Raw genomic sequence first — 14,935 nt, forward strand, 5'->3', positions numbered from 1 at the left:
CTGCATATACATGGCAAGTTTCACGAAGATCCAATGAAAACTCTGGGTTGTGAAACAAAAAATGTCAAAAAATAGGAATGATGTCATAAAAATTGATATGACGTCATAGTGATGCATCATATGTGCGTTAATTCAACTCTGCTAATGCCCTGTTGGATTCCCGCAAACAGAATTCAAAAAGCTTGCCTAGTTTCGGAGATAATTTTTTAGGCGATTTCCATTAGCGGAGATATTTTGACGTCATTACTTTTTTTCTCGGAGGAATTTTCAAAATCGGAGATGGTTACTGTCTGCGCAGGGTATTTTTACATATATACACCAAGTTTCAGGAAGTTTCGATGAAAACTGTAGGCTATGAAACAAAAAAGTCCACAAGAAGAAGATGAGGAACAACAACGTGAGTAAGACTTAGAGATCCTCCACGAGGATCTAAAAATAAAATAATTCTGGTATCCAGATCCAGATTTGGATCTTCACCAAATTAAATAAATTCGTCCTTGTCAAACACCCAACCTGTCCACCAAGTTTCGTCCGAATCCATCCCAAACTTTTTGAGATATTGTGATATGTATCAGTTTAGCCCTATCTCTCAATGGTGAAGAATCACTTAAAAAATTCTAGTAGCTGGATCTGGATCCGGATATTCACCAAAACATAAACAGTTCGTCCTTGTCACACACCCCAACCTGTCTACAAAATTTAATCCGGCTCTGCCCACAACATTTTGAGATATCCTACACACAAAGACAGAGACAGACAGACAGACAGACAGACAGACAGACAAATAGACAGGGGTGAAAAACATAACCTCCTTCCACCTTTGGTGGCGGAGGTAAATATGAACAAGATGAAGGTAAACAGGGTGGATCGGTCGTTTGAGGGTAGTGTAAAAGACAAAACAATTCCCACCCACAAAGAGATCAACAGGTCACAAATATTTTTAAATCTCCCACCACCACTCCCCTGAAAAGTGAGTCGAAATTTTGAACACATCAACTCCAGCTGATATGAGTATTTGAGATGATAGCAAAAGGATGAGAAACAACTCAAGGAAAGTTAGCTAGGCTACAAAATCAACATAATCCTTTGCAACTAAAGTCAAGTAATTTCTGCTGGAATCTTCTGGAATCTGGAAAAAATCTTCAACCATCAGCAACACAAGAGAAGTTGGCCAAACATAGAAATGCACAAGCAACCAGTCGTAAGAACAGATCACTGACCTGCAATGATGCCATCCATCTGCTCCAGTGCAGCAGCCAACATCTCACTGGCATCAGACATCTTTGCCTTGGAATGTTATACTCACTCGTCCAAAATCCTCTAAAAGCAAGTACAAAATAAGAGAAAGATAATTCAACAGCAGAGAGATTATATATACATATATATATATATATATATATATATATATATATATATATATATATATATATATATATATATATATATATATATATATATATATATATATCATGCAAAAGTTTGTTAGCAGTGGAAACTTAACCAGAGAGTTGGTGTCAAAGCCACCCAATGCTCGCCTGTTTATACATTTATCGTTTTTAAAAGACTAGTCTAATAATATTTTTTTTATAAAGCATTGCAGTGAAGTCTGACCCAAATAATTTTAAAGTAATATATGTATTTGTATATTGCAATCAGTAAACTAGTACACATATTAAATGAATGGCAAGTGTCTTGTATAAACAGGCGAGCATTGGGTGGCTTTGACACCATCTTAGGTTGAAATTTTTTTTTTTAATATAATTTGTTAATTTCAACTTCACGACACCAATTAAATAGTATACCCCAAGGGAACCTCCATGCCAAATATCTGCATCCAAGTACACATATTAAATGAATGGAAAGCTTCCAAAAAAAACTTGCACCAAAAACTCTAACGTTGATGTGCTACAAAAAAGTTAAGTTCAAATCAGGTCAAAAATTTAAAACATTTGAAAATATTTTTTCATTTCAACTTCACTACAGCAATAGTATACCCCAAAGGAACCTCCATGCCAAATATCAGCATCCTAGTACACATATTGAATGAATGGCAAGCTTCTAAATAACTTGCACCAAAAACTTTAACATTTTCACGCTCACGCTAACGCTCATGCCGGGGGTATCGCTATAGCTCTCTGTTCTTCGAACGGGCGAGCGAAAAATTGCAATTTTTCTGAACTTTCTTTTTGTTTTGTGTTTACTGATTCCAGCAATCAAACAATAACATGCTTAGTCATGCAATCATTTCCTTTTGACATATTTCATGCTATAATCCTTGAAGAAAATAAACACGACAAAAATTAACGAAAAATTGAATTTGATCAAACATCCAAAAAAACCAAATTACATTTAATTCATTATTGACCCACACCCCCAAGGGAAACGTTTAAAAACACTTTCACCTTGTCATGCGTTTCAAGGTCAGTCAATACGCAGGTCGATGAATGACATGCCCTTTTTTGAGAAACTTCACTTTTGTGCCATATTGATATAAACTGGAAGGGCACTCGGTAGAGCGCTTACCTCCACCACGTAATGCCTGATCCATGAGAACATATCAGACACAATACATCTTTGAAATATCATGCTATTCAGTACTATATGGTTTTTGGCCCGATCTCTCAATGATGAAGAATCACTTTAAAAATTAAATATTTCTAGTCTCCAAATCCAGATGTGGATCTTCACCAAAATCGCATCAATTTGTCATTGCCACACACCCAACCTGTCCACCAAGTTTTGTCCAAATCCGTCCACAAATTTTTGAGATATCGTGCTAGATATTGGTTTAGCACGATCTCTTTGGGAAGAATCACTGAAAAAAATTTTTTTTTTTTAATCAGATACAGATCTTCATCAAAAATGAATCAATTCTTTTTCATACACCCAACATGTCCACCAAGTTTCATCCGAATCCGTCCACAACTTTTTGAGATATCGTGCTATGTATCGTTTTTGGCCCGATCTCTCAATGGTGAAGAATCACTTCAAAAGTTATTGGAGCCGGATACGGATCGTCACCAAAATCCAATCAGTTCGTCCTTGTCAAACACCGAACCTGATCACAAAATTGCATCTGGATCCGTCTACAAGTTTTTGAGATATCCTGTACAGTGTACACAAACAAACAGATCCACAGAAAGGGGTGAAAACAGAACCTTCTTTACCTTCGATGGCAGAGGTAATAACTACAATGCAAGATGATGTATATATATATGTATATATATATATATATATATATATATATATATATATATATATATATATATATATATATATATATATATATATATACATACATACACAATATATATCAATATATGTATATCTATATATCTATCTTACAAAGGTGTACAATGTGTTTACCTTTTAGAAAAAACAAAATATGTTTGTTACCACGACAAAAACAATTAGAGAGCAATTAATAAACGGATTTGAACATTAAGAAACAATGTGACAAGCAAACATTTCCAAGATCTCCATTGCCCTTCCCAATCAGTTGAGCTGCCATTATGCTTCTGAACAGTTAACCACAAGCACCACCCAAAGAAAAAGAGCCTACAGGGCATTAGAAAAAAAACAAAACTATAAACAGATGTCCATGTTTATTGCATGAGAAAAAAAAAATTCGCAAGAGGAACAGGTGTACATTTGTGAAACCAGAGTGTGAGCAGCAAAATTAAATCAGGATGAAAAACAAATCAATCATGTACGAGATGGAAAAAGCAATACATATATATTGAAGAGCAAAATTAGCCAAGGTTAAAATGGGGATTGGAGAGGAGCTGCATCTTCAAACACACTTCTTTGGAGGCATTAATCATGGCATTATTCAGTCTGCAATTTTTGGAAATCAAAATATTTAATTGCATCTTTCAGAACAGGCTCTGTGATTGAACAGTTCATTTGCAATTATTGCACTTTTGAAGGCATTTCTTCAAAGCAAAGTAACTTTGAAGAAATCATGTGATTTCTTCAAAATTACTTTGCTCATAACAGTGATGACTCCATCTACATGTCTCTCTCAGCCATCATGGACCAACTTTTAACCACCCATCCCAACTCTCTCTTCCTCGTATGTGGTGATTTCAACTGCTCTCCTTCAAAAAAAAAAAACCAAAAACAGACACCAATACGTACCAGGTTATTCTATCCAAAAGTAGGCTTAATGCTCACCTCCACTAATTATTCCCCCTATTATTTCAACCTTGGATCAGTCATCTTGAGATTGTCAACTTGTGCTCTCTTCCCTGCATTAGGCTTTCAGGTCAGCTGTCCGCCACCTCCTCATAGCCTCTCAACATTAGATATCTGAATTTCTCTCCACCTTCAGAGCCTGTCCAATGTTAAAATGATTCTGATAATTTTGTGAACACAATTTAGCAATAAATGAAGAAATTGGATTGGAATGGTGTTATTGGAATTTCCAGTCTGGAAACTATGCCTCAAAATCTGCTTCGTGTTTACTGCAAGCACATTGGTGGTCTTGTTTTTTATTTTCTTTTAAAACCATCTCTATTCTGGTCTTGTTCCTCCTGCCCTCTCACCTCTCCATCCAGTTCCTGCCTCAATAGGTCACACGCAATATGCCAGAAATCCTTTCCCATGCCCTCTTTCAGTTATGGCAGGAATTTGGAATATATCAATTATCAGGGTGCCGGCGATAGCTCGCCTACTCTTCATTAAAGAAACCATTGGATCTTTAACGTCCACAAACTAATGTTGGCAGATGAACACCAAGTTTAACATCCAACCGAGTGACAGCACACACATTGATGAATCACCCTGCCTGTAAACCGGATGACAGTTTATAGTTGGGCAAACATTTGAACCCAATCTTGACAGCTGAGACGTGAGAGGTGCACACCTCGAGACAATCCTCCCACCCCAAAGACAAAAATGTAAATGGGTACAAACTACAACAATGCAGTATCAATGATGGCAGACAGGCATGCATCCTTTGAAAATAGAAACGCTGCGAAAATGGCTACCACTGGCAAAACCTCAGCTAAGCTGAATATACTTGATGACTTGGAACCCAAGCATTAGAAATGTGTGGCAAAAAAGGAATATTGGAACATAATTTCATGTTTAAAAAACACACAAACTCCAAAATTATGTTGGGCTGTAATAAAATGGTGACGCACATTATATTTATGTTTATGCATGTAAAGCTGGTGCAGGGAGAATGAACAGTTAAACTTCATTTTTCTTTATTCTTCATGAAATGGAGTGATGGCACAGCCAGTATTTTCTGACATTTGACTAACAAATGATGATCATCTGTCTTCTGCAGGTAAATGAGTGAATAAGGACTGTGTTCTGCATCAGAAACATGCACGCTATGGTTAAAATATCTTTGTCCCCGTGTTTGCCAATGAGAAGCCTCAATAAAGCAATCTCAAACATTCCCACAGCATTACAGATGGGTTAACGACCGCACAACTGTCATATTTTAATCTAACTTACAATATCCCCTCCAAACAGGAGCAGAACTTTACCACAAACATTTACAAATAGAGAATTGGGGTCCTCTCTCAAACATGAACTCCATAGACTAGGGATGTTTCTTCTTTACTGCCCAAGCCATCCTGTGCACCCCCGGACTGACCCTTTGCATACAAACATCAATTTTTCACAAATTCCATCCAAAAGTTGAGGAGTGCATATACAGTGCCTTCAGAAAGTATTCACAGCCCTCAACTTTTTCACATTTTGTTGTTTTACAGCCAGACTTTAAAATTGAGTAAATTTAAATTTTTTAACATCGATCTACACAAAATACCCCACAATGACAAAGTGAAAACATGTTTTTAGAATTTTTTTTACAAATTCATTGAAAATGAAATACAGAAATGTCTAATTTATGAAATACAGAAACATAAGTATTCAGCCTCGAATCGATACTTTGTAGAAGCGCCTTTGACAGCGATTACAGCTAAAAGTTTTCTTGGGTATGTCTGCATCAGCTTTGCACATCTGGATTTTGGGAGTTTCTCCAATTCTTCCTTGCATATTTACTCAAGCTCTGTCAAGTTGGATGGGGAGCGTCGATGAACAGCAATCTTCAAGTCTTTCCACAGATTCTCAATGGGATTCAAGTCTGAGCTTTGGCTGGGCCACTCAAGAACTTTCATGTTCTTGTTCTTAAGTCATTCCAGTGTTGCGTTGGATGACTGCTTGGGGTCATTGTCCTGTTGGATCGTAAATCTTCGTAGCAGTCTAAGGTCTTTTGCACTCTGAAGCAGGTTCTCCTCAAAGATTGGCCTGAATTTTGGCTCCATTCATTGTTTCCTCTATCCTTACAAGTCTCCCCGTCCCTGCCGCTGAAAAGCATCCCCATAGCATGATGCTGCCGCCACCAAGTTTCACGCTAGGGGTGGTGTTCGATGTGTGATGGATGAGCTGTGCTCTGTTTCTGACAAAATCTGCAAGGAAGAATGGGACAAAATCCCAAAATCCAGATGTGCAAAGCTGATGCAGTCATACCCAAGAAGACTCAAAGTTGTCATTACTGCCAAAGGTGCTTGACCAGAGTATTGAATACTTATTGATGCAAGACATTTCTGCATTTCATTTTCAATAAATTTTTTAAAAATTCTAAAAATATGTTTTCACTTTGTCATTCTGGGGTATTTTGTGGAGATTGGTGACTAAAAAATTAAATTTAATCCATTTTCTATTTAGGCTGTAACACAACAAAATGTGAGTGAGCCTGGTGTTGGCTTAGTGGTTAGGGTGGCGGCTTGGGATCCTAGGGTCCTGAGTTCAAGCCCGGTTGGCCGCTGAATTAATACACCAGGGGATTGACTCAGCCTGTCATCCTTCCGAGGATGGCAAAATGAGTACCAGTGTGTACTGGTAGAGGGAAACTGCATCAGCGACACAGTCGCGCTTCCAAGAAATGATAGCTACCCCGGCAGCTAAGCTGTCATACGCAAGAAGAAGAAGAAAATGTGAAAAAAGTCAAGGGGTGTGAATACATTCTGAAGGCACCAAGTTAAACAAAGAAGCAAGCACACAAACAAACACAGATACGATTCTCAAATGCGAGAGTTCATGGAACACGAACGATACCCCTTGCAGTGTTCAAGTGTATACAGGAGAGCCTTGCCGTTCGTGGGGGTTACATTCTTGAAAATCTCTGTGAGCTGCAAATCTGCAAACTTAGGGGGTAATGAGGAAAAATAGGGTTAGGGACTTCAACTTTAAAATTTGTCCAAACTGAATACCCAATTAATACAGTATGTTTGTGCATTGTTTTTGTACTATTTATTTTCATGAATAAAAGAGTTATAAAGAACATAAAATAAAGTATTATTTTTCTGTATTAAGAACATAAAATAAAGTATATTTTTCTTGAGTTAAGACAATGAAGCTTACCTTTAATAATAATGATGATAAACTTGATCCAATAATGCGATGGCGATGCTGATGATGGTGATGACAAAGAAGAGTTGATGGAGTTGACGGAGATGATGGTGATGATGTTGGCAATTTGAGGGGGTTATTGTGTAGACGGCCCATGTTAATATGGTGAATAAATGTGGAAAATAGTTCGCCAACCTACGATTATTGAAGCGCATTGAGCGCAATTCAGAAACATTGCCTTAGTAAATTCATCGCAATAGAGCAAATATAAGGGGAAACCCATGAACAAGACCCTCCTGTACTTCAATTCTAATAAAATTATGATTTTAAAATTGTTCAAAAATCCGGAAATTTAGTGCTACTGAAACAATCTTATACACCAACCACACATACACTGTAATAAGACGACGCTGAGTCGCAATTTCGGAGATGGAGGCTTTATTGATTTATTGATCTTTATTGATCAATAAATCAATTTATTTATTGATCTTTATTTATTGATCTTTATTTATCTTTATTGATCGGTACAAAGCCATTATGATTGCCTCTTCTTCACCCGATACACGTCACTCTCTAACGTCATATACCGATCTGTTACATGGTTCTTTGAAATATTACAAAGGCGATCTGTGTTCTACAGTCTTCAAGTATATAATTCAATTTACATAAAAGTTTAAAGGCATATAAATAAATAAATAAATTCTGCATTTTACCACCATTTTCTCCAGTGTCAACTACACCACCCGATCAAACATGTTATATTACTTCTTCTTGCCTGTTGTTTGTGTCATTTATGACATTCTTAAAAACAGCATTTCCTGTTTGGAATGATTTTCAGTTTTGTTTGACTGCAAGGCAGGCAGACAGAGTAGAAAAATTATTTCACCCCCCTTGGTGCATATGCAGTCAGGACGAATTCTGAGCAAAGGTACGGTAAAACGGCAAACTTGTCTTCCTATTCATGTTCTGATTCGTGTTCAAAATATAACATTCAATTTAAATAAGGTGTTCCTCAATCATAAACTGATAAGACAGGCAGAAGAATGGACAGATGTTTTACTGCTTAACCCCGTTTTTCGCTTTGCATACGTGGGGAAAATACAGGATCATGATACAAAGCATTGTCAAAATGTCCAGACCCTCCCTCTGTACGAGCGATTATGGCAATAAACATGTTTAACTAAGTAGAGCGCATACCTCCTCCAGGCTGAACAGTTTACGTTTTGTAACCCACCAATAGGCAAGATCTGCATTTGTACCATAATTAAAATCGAAATCAGATTGTTCTTGTCACCTACCAAACTCATCCATCAAGTTCCATCCAAATCTGTCCACATCGTTTTGAAATATCATTTTTGGCACTTTCTCTCAATGGTGAATTATCACTTTAATTTTTATTTTTAGTTTTTTTTTATTCCAGTATCTGGATTTTCACCAAAATTTAATCAATTCATCCTTGTCACAAACCCAACCTGTCCAAAAAGTTTTGTCCAAATCCGTCCATAGATTTTTGAGATATTGTGCTACAAATCGTTTTTGGCCAGATCTCTCAAGGGTGAAGAATCACTTAAAAATACTCGTATCCGGTTCCAGATCTTCACCAAAATCTAATCAATTCGCCCTTGTCAGACACCCAACCTGTCCACCATATTTCGTCCGAATCCTTTCATAATTCTGAGACATCCTACTCACAGACAGAGAGAGGTGAAAACATAACCTCTGTCCACCTTCGGTGGCAGAAGTAATGACAGCATGTTATAGCGAACGTAGTGAGCTTCATACTTAACGCGTGCACATGAGAGAATAGGAAACAACAACAACAACACAATACCCTAGCAATTTGGAATCCGTGTCGTTGGCTATGACCCTTTTGCTTCCGGTTTTTGTCATGGGGAATGATGCATGCCGGGAGATAAAGGTATCGTCGGAGACATGAAAGACCCAAATATCAGACATGGTGTATATTTCCTCCACTGATTTTAATTAAGATATCTCCCGCATCATCAAAAAATAATTTTTAACCGTGATTTACATTATTTGATCGCTGATCCTGAATCCAGGCCGAAGTTACCAGAAATTGCGTATACGAGGTGTGTTCAAAAAGTATCCAACCTTAATTTTTCGTGCGTTAACAAATGAAGCTAGGGAGGCGTGGTTTGGTGCACGTATGAAGGCGATCCTAATCCGTATGCGTGAATATTTTCCTGCCTGCAGAAGCTGTCAGTCGCCGACAGACCGCCGATGAGTGAGGAAGTGTAAGTGAGCGCCGTTGGATTTTCGTTTTTGACAAAATGGCGGAAAAACTTGAACAACGCTACTGCATCAAATTTTGTGCAAAGCTTGGCGATTCCCAAGTGGAAACGATCCGCAAGATTCAACAGGCCTTCAGGAACGAAGCAATGGGCACCACACAGATAAAACAGTGGTACAACCGCTTCAAAGATGGTCGCACATCAGTGGAAAGTGAAGCACATTCTGGTAGGCCCTCAACATCCCGAAATGAGATCGTCATTGACCAAGTGAGGACCCTGCTGATGCAAGATCGTCAAATCACGATCAGAGAACTTGCAGACGAGGCGGGCGTCAGCATTGTATCTGTTCATTCCATGGTGACTGAGGATTTGGGCTTAAGGAGAATCTCAGCGAAGTTCGTGCCAAAGCTGCTAACGATCGAGCAGAAGCAACTCCGTTTGGAGATCGCACAGGACATGCTGGAGACTGTGAACAGCGATCCCAACTTTTTCAACACAGTGATCACTGGCGATGAGACCTGAGTTTATGGGTACGACCCAGAAACCAAGTTCCAGTCATCACAATGGAAGTATCAAACCTCCCCGAGGCCAAAAAAAAAGCAAGGAAGGTCCGCAGCAATTTCAAGGTCATGCTGACTGTCTTCTTTGACTCCAGTGGCGTGGTTCATCACGAGTACGCACCACACAGCACAACCATCACCAAAGAGTACTATGTCGCCTTCATGACGCTGTGCGACGCAAACGACCGGACCTGTGGGCAGCGGTCAATTGGCAGCTCCATTACGATAACGCACACGCCCATTCTTCACATTTGATACAGAGTTTCCTGGCCAAACACAACACACCTGTGCTTCGTCAGGCTCGCCATTCTACCGACGTGGCTCCGTGACTTCTGGCTTTTCCCCAAGCTGAAAATGCCCCTGAAAGGGACCAGATTTCAGTCCAGAGAAGACATCATGCGGAATGCGACGAACCAGCTGTGCGCCATCCCAAAAGAGGCGTTCTAGCGCTGCTTCCGACAGTGGCAGAACCGTTGGGAGAAGTGTGTGGCAGCCCAAGGGGACTACTTTGAAGGAGATTAGTGTAAATTTGTTGTATCTGGATACGAGTATTTTTAATGAACAAAGGTCGGATACTTATTGAACACACCTCGTACAGTTGTGAACAAGTTATAGGTAAAGTCAGAAGCGAATGCAAGAAGAATTCTACATTCGCTTCAAGTATTTATTTTTTTAGATGAGATCCTGTTCTAGGCGGTGTAGTTGGCGTTGTGAAGGTAATGTTGAGGATTTTTTTTTTCCAGATGAGATCCTGTTCTTGGCGGTGTAGTTGTTGTTGTTGTGAAGGTAATGTTGAGGTAATATTTTTTTTCAGATGAGATCCTGTTCTAGACGATGTAGTTGTTGTGAAGGTAATATTTATTTTTTAGATGAGATCCTGTTCTAGGTGGTGTAGTTGTTGTTGTGAAGGTAATGTTGAGGTAATATGCAGTAGTGTTATCACGGTTATAGAAATGCACAAATAATGAATTTGATCTATAGTATACCCAATCACACCTTTATGAATAAAAAATTAACAACAAAACTAGAGAGTAAATACTCTAGCAGTTTTAAGTCTACCTAATTTATAATAACGATATCTCCCGCATCATCAAAAAATAGTTTTTAATCGTGATTTACCTTATTTGATCGCTGATCCCGAATCCAGGCTGAAGTAACCGGAAATTGCAGCATCGAATGCAAGAAGAATTCTACGTTCGCTTCTCGGCTTTACCTATTCCATATTATAATATTGTTATATGGTAATGACAGCATATTATACAATATCAGCAAGTTTGTCAATTGAACGGCGATCGATCGCATATGTGTGTGTTTGTGTGTTTTACCGGCCAATGCTATATGAACCAGAAAATCAGCATTTTTTTTTTAGCAATCATCAGAGCAAAATTGAAAATGGCAGTTTCAGTAAAGTGATGTGAGCAAAAAGATTCACAAAAAAAGAAAACTGGAAGAGATATATATATATATATATATATATATATACATATATACATATATACATATATACATATATATATATATATATATATATACATATACATATATACATATACACACACACACACACACATATACACACACACATATATACATATACACACACATATACACACACACATACACACACACACACACACACACACACACACACACACACACACACACACACACACACACACGGAAATAGACACCTTAAATTTATTTATTTCATCTGTATAAAGCAAGTTTTACTCAGTGATTTATACTAATATTTGCCTATTTATTTGCAGAAACGAGACTTGTATGACAATTAACTCTGCCTCAAACCCAGGGAGCACACACACTACCTTTCAGATTTTCAAAGAGGACGAATTGATGGCCAATCGGAAGGTGGAGTCAGCCAGCATCACAGAGCTCAGAACCTTGGCATTCTGCTTTATCAATCGGGTGATTGTGCGATTCACCAGCGAAGGCAAGGAATCCACAGCTTCCCGTCCTGGTCGACCTGGGCCCTCAGAAAGGTGTATTTGAAGCTGTCAAGCGGTCCATTGAGAAAACTCCCCATTGCAAGGCAGCAGATGTTGCAGAGGAGGTCCAAGTTAACTCAAGAACTGCTGTGCAGTACCTTCATCAACTGGGCTACTATGGGAGAGCAGCTCGGAGAAAACCTCTTCTTCGACCAGCCAACATTCAAAGGAGAAAGAAGTGGGATGACGAGATTTAGCCTTGGAGATTTGGCAAACTGTCATTTTTTCAGAAGAGTCCCAATTTCCTCAATTTTCTGACAGTGGACACTATGGTTTGGAGAGTTCCCAGTCAAGAGTTCGCTTTGAACCGATTGCAGCCAACTGTCAAACATGGTGGTTTTTCAGTGATGGTGTTGGGAGAAATCTGGAGTGCTGATGAGTCGCAGCCTGTTCGACTAATCAACTTTTCTGAATACAACAATCCAAGAGGCATTTTTGAGGAAAAGCTGGCAGACACTTTACCTTACCTAATTTTGGTATGCTGATTTCAATTTTGCTGTCTGCCAGGCTGTATCTTGACCCTCAAATGACGTAATAAGCAACGCCCCTTTTTTGCATATTCCGCAATACGGTTTACTGTTAAAGTAAAGACTCAGACTTTTTTTTTCTTCGCTATGACGGTGATGTTGACACTTCGATTTCTAGTGCAGTTATAATATAATATAATTAATAGACTAACGCTCAACGATTTAAATCATAACCGCACTAGAAATCGAAGTATCAACATCACCGTCATGCCGAAGAAAAAAAAAAACAAAAAAAACCAGGGAGTCTGGAACACTGACGCTAACCATTACCTCGACGTGTTTCGACTTATGAGTAACTTACAAGTGACGTGTGTCGACGTGTGTCAACGATCGCGTAACGTGCCGACAACTTATGGCCAGCGTAAGCGGAACGCGTGTCATACGTCGAAAAATTTTCAACATGCTGAAAATTTGTCGACGTACTACGACGTATGCCAGCGTGCTTCAGCGTGCTCTTAACGTATACAAAACTTACCCATAACGTATTCGATGCGTGGCAGCGTATTCGGCAAATTTTTCATACGTCGGCATACGCTGGCTAAAACGTCAAGGTGTGACAGCGGCTTGACACTTCGATGTCTAGTGCGGTTATGATTTGAATCGACGAGCCGCAGCCTTTTAATAGGCTACGCCACGTGATCGTCGGCGATACGCTGCCACGCTATGCATAAGTTAGACTATCGTTGGGCAGAGGCTGTGAACGCCGACAACACGCTCAGCATTCGTTGATATCAGTTATCTCTATGTTATCGAAACGTTCTGTGTACGTTACTGATACGTTATGCATACGTCCAACTCGTTATGAATACGTCCAAAACTGGAAAAAAAAAACATCAATAGTTCAGCGTACGCCAGCGTTTTACATACATTTTGATACCTTGCCATACGCTGGCTAAAACGTCAAGGTGTGACAGGGCCCTCAGTAACAAGTTTATTCCTCATCATCCTTACTATAATTCACAGACCAGTGTGTGTGTTTTTTATTTTTTTTGCATATACAGTTGTCACTTGCCTATACACCGCCCAAATAAAGGTATGCGTCAGAAGAACGTATTGCATGCTTGAAACAAGATCGCCCGTAGGGCGGGTACTCTGCCATTTATTATAATTCAATTTCAGCTTTTCGCCAACACCATTTCGCAGCCAATGCGGGTCTCGGTCTCTCTCGGTCTCTCTGTCCAGGCTGGAGTTCCCCAAGGCAATGTTCTGGGCCTGTTCCTAATCTTCATCAACAATCTCTGGGATTCTCTGGAAAATCCTCTTTATCTATTTGCCGATGACTCCACCCTCTGTCATGACATCTTCATTCTTCAGACAGGTGGGCTGCAATTTTGAGGTCTTCAAGCCCCTCGTTTCTGTTCTTGCATCCTCTGGCCTTTCAGCACACAGCCTCCTCACTATGTTTCTGCAGGGTGTATGTGGTCTGCCTGTAACCCTCTTCTGATGAAACTCCCAAAATTCAGACTCCCTTCTCACCTGCACTCAATCGTCCCTCTTTTCCCCACCTGCAGAACCAACTTCCCCAGTCTGTTCAATCTCATCCTTCCCTCCAGGGATTCAAGACAGCTGTTAATCACCATTTCAGGTCACTCCTCCCCCTATCCACACCCATGATCTTTTCAACCGTCATTAACCCTCCCCAAGTGCAGCCCTTTTGGGGCTTCCAGGTTATTGGGTTTCCCCTCACCCTCCCCTTCAGTTTTCAATTTTTTTTTGGTCCACTTCTGCTTCTTCCCCAGTTTTCCCTTAAACTTCTTTGATTGAGAATTTGCAGTTGTATCCAGCTTGTTCGCACACTGTGTCCTCACCCCCCTTGCTCTCGTTATTTGCTTATCTTTCACCGTGTCCTTTATTCCTGCAAGTCTTCCTCCGTTTTTGTTTTTTTGTCTCTCAACCCTGCTGCTGGTGTTCCCCTCTCCACCCCCTTCTTTCCATTGTTCATTTGTTCTGGTACGTCCTGGTCCATTCAGTGTTCTACCTCCCTGTGTCCCACCCCCACCCTGTGTGTTCTTGCTCCTGGTCCATCCTGTGTCCCTTGACTCTGTATTAAAATATACATATAAAACTGAGATACAAATTACACACAACAACAGATTGCCTTTTCATTTTGAAGAATCCAAACTTTGCTTGTATTTGGATTGGAAAATAGCATCTCTAATGTGCCACGCAAAGGAGCTACACTAATGAAAATCTGGGGTGTGCAAGTGTCAATGGAATAG

General features: G+C 39.5%; 1 protein-coding gene across 7 annotated transcripts in view; it reads right to left on the reverse strand.

Moving 5' to 3' along the window:
• The window catches only part of PPFIBP1 (PPFIB scaffold protein 1), a 262,577-nt gene that overhangs the window by 206,364 nt on the left and 41,278 nt on the right, over positions 1 to 14,935 (reverse strand). For all 7 annotated transcript variants that reach the window (XM_085884524.1, XM_085884523.1, XM_085884522.1 and 4 more), the window contains one exon: positions 1,221 to 1,320. In XM_085884524.1, the coding sequence (XP_085740650.1) occupies positions 1,221 to 1,281 (61 nt within the window). In that variant the 5' untranslated portion in view covers positions 1,282 to 1,320. The remainder of the gene's footprint in view (positions 1 to 1,220; positions 1,321 to 14,935) is intronic.

Source organism: Eptatretus burgeri, chromosome 6 (genome assembly GCF_056783735.1).
Source record: "Eptatretus burgeri isolate ZD-2024b chromosome 6, Ebu_testis_v1, whole genome shotgun sequence".
NCBI classification, from domain to species: domain Eukaryota; kingdom Metazoa; phylum Chordata; class Myxini; order Myxiniformes; family Myxinidae; genus Eptatretus; species Eptatretus burgeri.